Genomic DNA, 12,259 nt, shown 5'->3' on the forward strand with positions numbered 1-12,259 from the left:
CAGACCGCCGTCACGGTGGGAGCCTTCTGGTGGGACCACCTGATCCAACCCAGGTGTGGCTCCTTTGTAATCAGGCCTGGCTAGGCCTCGGGCCTCTGGGACAGGGGTATTAAGTTGTCTTGTGTAATGGTTATATACTTCCTTAAATTTCCCCTCCTCTCCTCACACCTGATGTCTTTCAACCTTGAGCGCCCTAACCCCCATTCCTCCTTTTTATTCCCCTTATGTGACACTCCCTGTCTGCTGGCTGGTCTTCTCTGGAGCTCTCCTGGAGTGGCCAGAGGGTTCACTACAGGGGCAAGAGGCATTTCCCTCCCCCCGGGACTAAGGCCCATAGCCAGTGGGAGGTAGGTGCCGCAATACCTCCGAGGACTGGGGCTTAAGTGTGCTGTCTCTGGGTGCTCCCAGACCCCGCAGACTTGGAAGCTAAAGCACCAAGCAGAATCTCCATCTCCCTGTGATCCCATTACACCAGTGTTGGCCCAGCCTTTACACCGAAAACGTTATTGCCAAAAAACTTCTGAACGTGTAGTGCGAACTTGGGTTTGGACTCCAAGTGACTAGCAGCGTTGACCTATTCCGGGCTGGGTAACGACTTGGATGTGTAACCGATTAGTCTCCCCTTTGTAGATGCAGGCAGTGTGTGATATTAGCACATGCAGATCTTTAAAACAGCCTCTTGAATCAAAAGGCTTCAGAAAAGGTCGGTATTATTGACTGGTATTTTCTGGTGCCGCTCTGTGCTAATGATCGGTTTGTGTTATCTGTCTCAAATATACTCTAAGGAATGGGTAAAAAGATTGTTCGTTTATCCATTAAAACGGCTGTAGCAGAGCTTGGTTTTCTTCCCTGTTCATTGTAGGTGCTAAATTCACCCACAGTTTGGAAGTCACTTTCTACCCAGGAGAGGAGAAGGTCCATATCACTCAAACAGCTGATGGCCTGGGTCCAGAAAATTACCTAAGCCTTAAGACAAATATTCAGGGCCAGGTGCCTTTTATTCCGGAGAACTTTACTGTCCACATTGCACCGTACAAGGAGCTTTACCACTACTCTCACTCAGGTAGGACTGAAGGACTCTCATGCATTGTGTGTTTTTGTTTTGCAGAGCAAATGTTGTTCGCCTGCTCTTAGCCAGGCTGCCCACAGCTTGATATACACACTGGAATTCCGCAGTGTTCTGCAGGGTTTTTTCAAGTAACCAATGGTCATTTTTAATTTTTTTCCACCAGTATCTGCTGAGAAACTGCTTCCTTGCAGCACTCACGCTCTCCCTTTTCTAGGCAGAAGGACTCAGTGCATTTCCGGGTCTCCTATAACATTCTCCCAGCCGAAAAGGGCTGGACTGCAGAGATGGAGTCCAAATCCCAGATCAGAATCCTCCCCTGAATTTGGCAGGTGGGCTCTGCCTCGCTGAAGGGATCAGCCGAAAGCCAGGAACCGAACAGTCCAGAATATTGGGGTGTTTGGAATCCAGAGCTGAGCCCTGACTCGGATTTTGTAATCTCAGATTGGCATGGCTGCCATTGTAACGTGGCTGCAGGAGTCACGTTTGAGTGATAGACCGCCTCCCTCCCATCATCTTCCTCCCCCACCCTGTGCTGTGCATGCTTGCCCATCGTGAAATCACTACGTTTCCTGCTAGGGTTGCCAACTTCGTAATATTTAAAAATGGAATCTCTCCCGCCCTGCCTCTTCCCCCCCCGGGGCCCTGCCTCTGCCCTGCCTCCATTTGCTCCTCATTCCCCCTCCCCCTGTCGCCCGCTGGTCTTCATGGCTTCCCCCCCACAGCCTGGTTCAGGAGGGACTCTCCTGCGGAGCTGGGGTGGGAGCTGCAGCTGCCCGATGCAGGTAGGAAGCGGCTCTGGCTGAGTAGGGGCTGGCGTGGGTGATGACCCAGAGCCTCCCCCGCCCACAGTAACTGGACTTTGGTTGTCTGGTCAGTAGATCTGACTGGACGCTATCAGGTCCGCTTTTCAATCTGGCCACCCTATTTCCTGCATGGCAGTGCTCAGGGCTAACCAAAGGCCATTGGCCCAAGCCCAGTGCTCACATCTCCAGAGAGCGAAAGTATCATAGTCATCAGTGCACAGAATTAGTCTGTGAAAACACGGTTGTATTTATTCCTTTCTTCGTCTTCTCCCCCACCCCTTCCCCATTGCTTGGGCTTATCCACCAGTTGTTGCATTACTCCTTGGAGCAGGGACTCCATGTTTGGAAAGTGCCCAGCCCAGCAGGGCCTGCATCCCTGATGGGAGCCTCTAGGCACTGCTGCGGTGCAAATAATAATAATTCATCAAGCTACCGCGTGCTTGTGTGACCAGGGTCCTTTACGCTGTTTTGCAGCCGTGACTTCCACAGCTTACCGGCGGTATTTCCTCACCTTTGGGAGTATCAACCAGACCTTTGCCTACCGACTGCACCAGAACATTACCTTCCAGGACTGCCTGCCCGCCCGCCACCACAGGGTCGTTCCTGCCGTTCAGCGGCTGAGCGTGGATCGGATCTTCGCTTTGTACAACGACGAGGAACGGGTCCTGCGCTACGCCATCGCCAACCAGATTGGCTCCAGCGAAGGTGAGCTCTGCCGAGTCCTCCCCGACTCCGTTGGCCTGTTGAAAGCAAGGGCCGAATTCCCTGCCGGTGCAACGCCCCCACTTTCAGCGTGGCCTAAAACAGCAGGCGGCAAGGAGAAGGAAGATCGGTGTCAGTCTACCGTGACTACAGGCATGGCTGTGAGCGGAGCGATGAGCTGCATCACCGGGACTAGACCTGGGGGGCCTTGTGCCACTGAGTCACAACCCTCCCCTGCTTCCCCTTGGTCCCTGGGGGTTGTGATTTCCTAGCAGTAAATTGCACCACCCCCCAGTGGCTCAGCGGGGCTGGGCAGGGGGTGGACGGGATAGAGTCAGAGCTCTCTGTTCATCTGCTCTAGGAGGAGTGACCGGCTGACTCCAGTGGCCCCAGACCAAAAGTCTCGGTAGCCCATGCGCAAGGGCAAGGTGAATTTTTCCTCCTCTGCACAGACACATGGTCCACGTGGCAGTCTGGCCCTGGGTGTAACTGCTGGTGGAATGATACAGTTCCTGTGAGCACACCCAGGCTTGTACACGCTCCAATTTTCCCTGTAGAAAATATCTGTGGAGCTCCTGTAGGCCGTGTGGACAGGGGCCAAATGCCGCTGACCTCTCTGGCTTTGCCCCGTTTTCACCCAGGTGGAGTTTCCCCACAGCTGTTAGATGACTATGAAGGGATTGGATTTTTTGTCCTGCTAAGCACCTGCCATGATGATAGATCCCTGCAGGACTTCATCTGCTCAGGATTTGCCCCCCAGCAAAAGCTGTTAGTTTGAGTGCCTGGGGTACCAGCGAGGGTTTTGCTGGCAGGCCTATGCTGTGCTTTGAGACACGTTGTTTGTAGGCAGCTTTTTCCCGCTGTAAACTCTGCTGCACGGCTGGGTACAAAGCTATCCATGCTGCGGGCAGAGCTGGTCCAGAATCGCCCCGCAGTGTTGCTTCGTGCTGAGTTTTATTCTCAGTGTTGAAAGGCAGAACTCTGGGGTCTGGTTGGTTTGTTGGACTTGCAAACCCTCCCCAGCCATGAAAAAATGTAGTGACAGGCCAGGTGGAAAGCAAGTACCCTCCCCGCCCCACACCTCCCACCCCCATCTCCTCCTGCCTTCTCTTGGCAGAGGTCTGTCTCCAGGCTGGCATAGCCAGTGATACGGTGGCCCATAGTTTGAAATACAATGAACCCCATTTCCCAGCAGCCACTGCTGCTTCCTACAACTTCAAAACTTTAGTCAAGAAAGTGGTACCATTTACCCCGGCTTTGTGAACTTTCACACGATTCCGCTTTGGCTCTAAGACAAAAGTAAAGTAGCAAAAATGGGGATTTTTTTCCACCCAGCTCTACTGTGGTGGTGTCCTGTGTTAGAGGAGAACGAAATAGCTAGGTTGGTAACACAGCTACAAACGGACTTGGTGTCTCCTCATTCAAAAATGCACCGGGACATCCACGTGTTACCCATCTAGCCATTTCCATCCCTTCTTGCACAGCATCAGGACAGCCCGTTTGCAGAGTGGGGTGGAAATTCCACATTGCTGCTTCATTATTTTTGCTCTCCAGCCAAAGCAGATTCTACATTAAACCTTACTGGGAGTTCTGTGTACAGGGGTGGGTGTGGGTGTGTGTGTGTGTGTGTAAGTAATCTCTGTCTAATCTACTGGCCCAGGAGTTGCTCAAGAAAAGATAGAAGAAAAGCTCTCTCTATGTCTGTACAGGACCAGATTTGGAGCCAGATGCTGTATTCCTTTTATTTCCCGGAGTGGGAGTGGGGTGATCAGAGGTGGTGCCGAGTGTATTTCGTAGTACCATGTGTGCAGTGGGCATTGTTCTGGGTGCGTCTGGCAGCAGTGTAAAGACTCCAGGGGCGCTGGATCAGGCCCCGGCTGTGTCTGCATCGTTACCTGTTGAGTTGCATATCACCATCGGTGGCGAAAAGACAGAGAAGCCGGAAGGCCTGAAGTGTGGATATACCATGGGGGAGAGCTGATTAAGGCCAGGTGGGTGGGTGCTAGCCACCGTCTGGTTGGTTAGGTGGGGGACGCTGGCTCTTCTCTGTCTCCCGCTGCTGCCCTCAGAGTAGAAAGCTGGTAATCCCTCCGAAGAGGGATCTTCCTCTGAGTGGAGCCTGAAACCCAATCTCCCTGTTGGTCCCCAGGGAGCTGTTATCTAATTGGAATGCGTGTAGGACAACACAGCTGTCTGCGCTTTCTGGGAGCCTCATTGTTTCCAGGAGGATGGAGTCAAAGGGCCGTGTCCTTCCTGAATCAGTAATTGGGAGCCAGAGCTATTGACCCCCCTCTTCCCTTCCTGACTGTGTGGAATTTAAAGGGCACGTTGACTCTCGCGGGGGCAATCACCTGGGAGTGGAGCGCTCTTCCCCCTACAGGGTGAAGAGAGAGGGAGCGTGCAGGGTGGATGTGCTCTGCTTAAGGAGCCGCTCCTTGGACAAAAGCCTCCCCAGCCTCCTACTCCAAGCAAGTAAATTAGCTCCAGCTCTTGGGGTCAGGAAGTCAAGCCATTTAATAGAGGCCATAAAGGATCCAAAGGGGGATGCTCCTGTTGGCTAGCCAAGTGCAATAATGAGATAGAGGAGGAAGCTTTTGAGAGCACAACCAGGACCGAATGTGAGAGGGATTCAGAGTCTGCAACTCAGGGACGTCTCAGTGTCGGGGGCTTGTAGCAAACGAATTACACCAGGATCACGGCCAAGGCTGCGTAGCGCCCACCTGGGCTGATCGCAGAGATGGGCATGAGAACCCAGGTCCCAGCACCCCCAGAACTTGGGGGAGATTCAGATCCGCAGGCTGCTCCGCTGCCAGCCCTTCTCGGTGTAAAGGGGCAAAGCAAAACCGGGTCCGCGGGAAGGCTGGGGCTGGAGTTAGCAGCTGCGATTTGTAGGTGGGGCTGTGCTCCGGCCACAGCCAGCAGAAGCCCCGGCAGCCTCCCGAAAGCCAGGCAGTGTGTGCCCGGGGGCCTTGGGCTGGAACGTTCCCAGTGCCGGTCCGATGCATTCTCAGCAATACGCTTCTGGCTGGAGCTGCCGGAGTCATGTTAGTCCCACGCTAGTGGGAGTTCTGCTGCTAAAGCCGCTCCTGCGTGCTGGGCTGAATCTACGCTGGGCCGGGCAGCTTGTCTCTGGCCCAGAGCATGTGCCCTGGTGAGTAAGGAGCTGTAAAATGCCTGAGTGCTCCCCCGGCTGGGCTTCCTGGATCACACATCACAGCCTGGTAGGAGAGCAGCCCTTGCAAGCCCCTGGTCCCTGTGCAGGTTGATGGGGAGTGGGGGAAGTCCCAGCCCCCGTGCATTGGCCAGCACAGCTACACCCAGTCCCTTACTCAGGGCTTCTGGTGAAAACACAGTCCAGCCCTATGGAATCCGATTCATGGAGTCCAAGGCCAGACGGGACCATTGTGATCGTCCAATCTGACTGCCTGCATAGCCCAGGCCAGAGAACTGCCCCTGGATAATTCCTGCCACAGGGCTTTTGGAAAAACAGCCAACCTTGATTTAAAAGTCACCGATGGAGAATCCACCACAACTCTTGGCAAATTGTTCCCCTGGTTAATTACACTCGCCCTTAAAAATGTACACCTTATTTCCAGTCTGAATTTATCTGGTCTCAACTTCCAGCCATTGGAATGATTTTGTGGTTTGCATTCGTTACCCAGAGGGGTATTCTGGGACCTGTCCAAATGTACAGTAGATCACACCTGCTCCCTCTAGAGTCGAGACGGTAACATTATAAATCAGGGTGTTCTTCCAGCTGGTTTTCAGATGGGCCAATGTAGATCATGCCAGTTTCCATCAGGAAACCCCATGAAAACGCAGAAGCAGAGGCTAAATCATTTGAATTACGAGCTTGGTTGAAAGCTGGCGAGTCTTTACTCACTTCGTAAGGTGAGGTCAACAGGCGTTTTGCTCGTGTAAGAACGGAATATAGACTTCAGGGTTTGGTCCTGACTGGTCTGTATTTATTTAAAGCTGGTGGAACTTTACCATCCTGGAAAGTCCTTTCGTTGAGTTTTTCAGGGTTGTTTCTAGGAGACCTTAACCAGCAGTTCTCGATTTCCTCGCAAACTTGCAGCTGGTCAGGGGAAACATTTTCAAAAGCACCTATGTCACCTAGGCCCAGATCCTCAAAGGCATTCAGGCATCTAACTCCCATTGAAATCAATGACTTCCCTGAGACTTAGGCTCCTAAGCCACCTAGGTGCTATTGAAAATGGGAATTAGAATCCTAAATCACTCAGGGGCTTTTGAAATTTCTACTCAAGGGCCCAATCCAGCACCCATTGAAGCCATGCAGACTCCATGGGAAAGACCCCCTTGGACTCCACTGGGTGTTGGGTCAAGCTCCTCTCCATTATGAACTGATCTTGCCAGTGAATTAAGAGGTAACCTAGAGACAAAGTCCAAAGCCGAATTCAATCTCTCCCTGACTTCCCTAAACAAGGAACTTCAAGAGCTAGTCCTGGCTTTGCCTGGGCACCGTGCAGGGGGCAGCACATAGGAACAGACTGGGGGCAGATTGTTTCGGAGTCACACTCTGCGTCCTGGTTTCCCCCTGCTCCGTGGGGGACGCACCCTGGCACAGGTGCGTTGGCTGTTGTGTTGGCAGGCTCGAGCCAAAGCTGCACTGTTTTCCATCCTTTCACGTGCAGGAGGAGCCTATCTATGGGGAGCCCGTCTAGCGGATTAAGGGGGTGCCTTCCACCTCCTTATGGTCTATATGGGATGCAGGACAGAGCAGCGTCCAGCCCCAAATTAGCCAATAGCTGCATCCCCAGCAGCATGTACTGTGGTTCTTCCTTTATTTGGGTGACCAGCTGTGCTTGGTTTAGCTTTAGAAAGTGCCAGCAGGCAAGGTGCATTCACTCACCATTGCGTGCCTGGGTCTTTCTGCACCTCTAGGACACCATTATCCTCCCGATCTGCACGGCACTGGGATGTTCTTCCCCCTCTCTGCATCCGACGCATGTAAGGGGAGCAGAATGCCACAGGCCAGGTTCGCCTGGTGGGTTAGAGAACTTCGCCCTTCTGCTCTGTGTGCGAGTGATACGGTGGCCAAGGGGCAAGCTGTAGTGGCACCAGCGGCATCTTCATTGCCTAGCCCATGCCGTACAGCTGTGTGCCCTGGGGAGGCAGTGTGGTTCAGTGGGTAAGGCCCTGGACTGGGAGTCGGGAGAGCTGGGTTCTGTTTTGAGCTCTGCCACTGCCCTGCTGGGTGACCTTGGGCAAGTCACCTCATTTCTGTTTTCCTTCCTTCCTTCACTTTGGGGCAGGGAGACTCTTGCTAGGTGTCTGTGCCTAGTACAACGGGGTTCTGAGCTCAGTGGGGGCTTCTGGCTTCTCCTGTAATATAAATACCCGTCCCGAGGCTCCTCAGCCAGCTTTGCCTTTTGCTTTCTGGCCAATCTAGGTGGCGCCGACTTGAGCACAGTGAACCCCTGTTATGACGGCACCCATGCGTGTGACACGACAGCACGGTGCCAGCCGGGCACCGGTCTGGATTACGCCTGTGAGTGCACGGCCGGCTATTGGGGAGATGGCAGAGACTGTGTGGGTAAGTGGAGAACCCTGCTAGCGGCTGCTCGCCCAATCGCAGGCTCAATTCTGCGGGTCAGGCGTCGTGATCTACAGTCCACCATCTTGCCTGTCTCTGTATGTCCTTACTGAACGGCCGAAGGGAGATTTATAATGATACTTGCTTAGTGGGAGTGTACCCAGCACTTTTCACCGGATGAGCTCAAAGTAGGGTCAGTATCATGGTCATGGGGAAACTGAGGCACCCAGCAGGTACGGCCCCGATCCGCACAGGTATTTAGATACCTATCCGCCATTTAGGTGCTACTGGCATTTCCAAAGCCACTGTTCAGCTGCCGCCTAACCCAGGAGGTGCCTAAATCCCCCAGGCTCCTAAGTTTCTGCAAAGCAGCCTCCCCGCCGATGCCACCTCCCAGCTAACAAGCTGCTCTGAGCCCCGCTCAAGCTGAAGCCTTGTGGGCCCGGAGGATTCTCAGACCAGGCAGGGATCCTGTCTCACCAGCAGGGCCTGACCCCAGAGGCATGTTCTGAGTCTGCCTCAGGCCTGACACCTGTCAGGAGGAGGGCTGGAAGCAGGCTGCTGATACTAGGGGGTGCTCACAGCACCCACACAAAGACCGCCAGTGCCCATGGAAATGTAGGGTGGGCAGGAGAGTGTGAGCAGCAGACTGCTAGGGCCTGGGCTGTGTTACCAGGTGTGCCCGTTACTTTGGGGTATGCTCATTTATTAGGGTTACTCTTCTGGGCGGGTGGGATTCTGTAATTCTATTAATGTACTGCTTATGTCACTTGTGTCTTCGTATGGAGCTCTACTCCTTCCTTCTGCAAGTCCCCTCCCAATGGAGCTCTCCTGCAGGCCCCAGGTTCCCCGGGGCTGGGTTCCTCCAGCCCTAGAACTAGATGGGCTCACACACTAACAGAGCAAGTCTGACCGGGTCAATCAGCGCTCTCCAGCTGATCCCCTTATCTGTCCCCGTACTCAGTGGGCTGGATTGAGCAGCACTGTCAAGGCCACAGGTTTAACACGTCCCTCTCCCACTTTCACCTCACAGTTGTACTGATGGTAGCACTTGATGAGCAAACCCCACAGTATTCTGGGGCACTACAGGGATCTAGCATGGGGGAAGATAAAAACACAAAAGAGTAAAGTTCAGAGAGAGAAGCAACCTGCTTAACCATAACAGTTATTTACTGAATAATAGTGATCACTACACAAGGAGGGCTAAACCAACATAACGTACATGGTTAAAGGTTAATACCTGAGGTAGAAAGGAAAATGGAGAGAAAGAGGGGGATCTCACCCACTCCAGGAGGCTTGAACTGGTCGGGGTTCCCAGGTGATGGGGGTAGCTCAGGGTGCTGAGGGCTGGAGACAGGCAGAGCCCCCAGCACGGTCAGTCAAGAGAAGATGGATTCCCAGTGGAACTGATGCAAAGTTTGGATCTAAGCATCAGAACACTTACTTGGGCATAGGTAGGGGTATTTACAGAGAAAATACAATGGTTCAAGGGCGAACACTAGATTTGTTTATAGATAAACTGATGACTCAAGGGTTTTCTTTAGGCTAGACAATAGAAGCCGATCACTCTTGGCGGTGTTTTCTTCCAGGGAGCTCACAGTGCAACTAGGCTGCTTCAGTATTTCGGAAATGCTCAGATAAAGTGGTTAGTCTCTAAGGTGCCACAAGTCCTCCTTTTTCTTTTTGCGAATACAGACTAACACGGCTGTTACTCTGAAACCTGTCAGTATTTTGGACTATCAGTCAAGGATTTATTGCTAGAATTGGTCTGATAACTGCTGAGCTGGGTGTGGGCCGGTGTAGGTTCATTAACATCTGGAGCAGAGATTCCCATGACGCAGTGCGTCCCTGCTTTTCTGGTCCCAGAGTTCAGTGCGGTTCTCCAGTCTCCATTCTGTATGCAAATTGAGATGTCTCCCTGTCCCATCTCTCATGCAGATGAGGCTAGGGGAGTTGTTTCTGTTCTTCATTCTGTATGCTAATGGAGATGTGTTAATCTCGTCACCCTTGTCAGGAGGGGTCTAAGTGTGTCTCCCAACACCCTTCCCTGCTCTCTGCAAGTTTTTTCCTCTGATGGATTTTGGTTTAAACGAGGGGAGGGGGTGTCTTTCATGAGTCCCACAGGCTGGATACTGCACCCTGGTTCCCCAAGAACACAGAGCTGACTGGTATCAGCTGCCTCAGCGACTGACCTGGCTCAGGGGCCTGTCTCCAGGAGCAGGTTTGTGGCAGAGGAAGGTGCCCATCTCTGGTGCATCAGCCTGGAACACCAGGCCACGGCCTAGGCGTCTTGAGTCCTGCTCCTTCCCTGCCCCGCTCCTTGGCATTTCCCTCCTGGCTAGCTTTGGCAGCACCCCCTGCAGCGTGCTGGCTTCTGAGGATCCTTGTCGGAGAAGCCTCACTCACCCCATGCGTTGTACAGAGAGCACGGGTGCCTCGCTTGGGGCAGAGAATGCCTCAGGCCGCCGAGGGGGGAGGTGTTGCAATGCTGCCGAGCGACGCCTATGTGCCTTGGAGGATCTGGGCCAGCGACTTGCCAAAAGCCACGTCGTAATAGAATAATACTTACCTAGTAGGTAGCATCCTTCGTCCATGCAGCCCCAAGCACTTTACGAAAGAAGGTCAGCAGCAGCAGTACCCACATTGTACAAACGGGGAAACTGAGGCAGGGAGGCACAATGACTTGCCCATGGTGACTCTTCAGGCCAATAGACCGTAGGTCTCCTGACGCTCAGGCCTGCGCTCTATCCCCTGGACCATGCTGCCTCCTTTGTGGGCCTGTGACAGAGGCGGGAATAGATTCCCTGAAGTCTAGTAGTGCTGGGCCTACCTGCTGAACTGGAATCCAAAGTTTCCGGGAGCTTGGTTGCGGGTTTTGGCCCAGCTCCAGGGTGTAGCCCCGTCATCTAATTATGCTCTAATTATGTTGAACATTTTTAGTGGGGGAGGGAAAAAAGTCTTCCAAGAACTTTGCTGGAAGGGAGGAAATTATAGACACATGTTTGGGGGGAAGTGGGATATTCGGAGCCTGATTCTGCCCTCAGTGACTGTCATGGAATTTGGGAGCAGCTTCACTGACGTCGGTGGGGTTACACTGGTGTAAACGAGGTCCGGCTCGGGCTCTGTGCGTTTGAGCCGAGTTGGTGTTTTTCTCAGACTGAGTTGATGTTTGTTAGTACAGGAAGGAGCTCATAGATCTGCTTCCCCTTAAAAACATCTGCAGACATTTCTCTCTCTCTGTGTTGGCTCTAGTGGAGGGGGGCGAAATGTTCCCGCTGAAAGAGAGCCAAACCAGTGCTTAGGAAGGAAACGTTTACGCTCCTGATCAGCCGGTTTAAACGGAGACCCCTGCGCTGAGGCCCCCGGGAAGTGTTAAAAGCAAATGTTTTCCCCATCCGTCTGTGTAATCGGATTCTTCTCTTCCTGCTCAGACGTCGACGAGTGTGCGGAGAGCCTCAGCAGATGCGGCCACCGCTCCATGTGCATCAACTCTCCAGGCAGCTACCGGTGCGAGTGCCCCGGCGGGTACCAGCTGGCTGTTGACAGACACACCTGCGTGCGTAAGTGTCGAGCCCATTTGCGAGTCTTCCTCCCCCTCCCCGCGACCCCAGCTGTACATTCCCTGCATGCTATAGCACGGGTCAAAGGCGTCTTTCCCAGGATCCTGCTCCCACTGGAGTCGGAGGGAGCTTTGCCATCGCCTGGCAGTTAATCGAGAGTTGGCCCCAAGCACTCGCCGGGGCCCGTTCAGTTGGGGCGGGGTGGCCAACCAGCATCTCCAGAGCCACACTCGGCTCTTCAGAAGTTAACATGCGGCTCCTTGTCTAGTCACAGACTCCGGGGCTGGACCTACAGGCGCCAACTTTCCAATGTGCTGGGGGGGCGCTCACCGCTCAACCCCTGGCTCTGCCCCCACTCCACCCCTTCCCGCCGCCTCCCCTGAGCCTGCCATGTCCTTGCTCCTCCCCTCTTCCCCCCCAGAGCCTCCTGCACGCCACTAAACAGCTGATTAGGAGGTGCGGGGAGGTGCTGATTGGCGGGGCTGCTGGTGGGCGGGAGGCGTGGGGGGCGGGGGAGCTGATGGGGTGGGGAGCTGCTGATCTATTACTGTGGCTCTTTGGCAATGTA

The 12,259-nt window shown here is 53.7% G+C and overlaps 1 protein-coding gene across 2 annotated transcripts in view; it reads left to right on the top strand.

The window, feature by feature from the left end:
• Positions 1–12,259, top strand: part of NID2 (nidogen 2) — a 53,968-nt gene that overhangs the window by 24,735 nt on the left and 16,974 nt on the right. For both annotated transcript variants that reach the window (XM_084632638.1, XM_084632637.1), the window contains exons 7-10: positions 863–1,063; positions 2,347–2,577; positions 7,988–8,131; positions 11,563–11,691. In XM_084632638.1, coding sequence (XP_084488764.1) covers positions 863–1,063; positions 2,347–2,577; positions 7,988–8,131; positions 11,563–11,691 — 705 coding nt within the window. The remainder of the gene's footprint in view (positions 1–862; positions 1,064–2,346; positions 2,578–7,987; positions 8,132–11,562; positions 11,692–12,259) is intronic.

Source organism: Lepidochelys olivacea, assembly GCF_965140295.1.
Source record: "Lepidochelys olivacea isolate rLepOli2 genome assembly, chromosome: 6".
NCBI classification, from domain to species: Eukaryota; Metazoa; Chordata; order Testudines; family Cheloniidae; genus Lepidochelys; species Lepidochelys olivacea.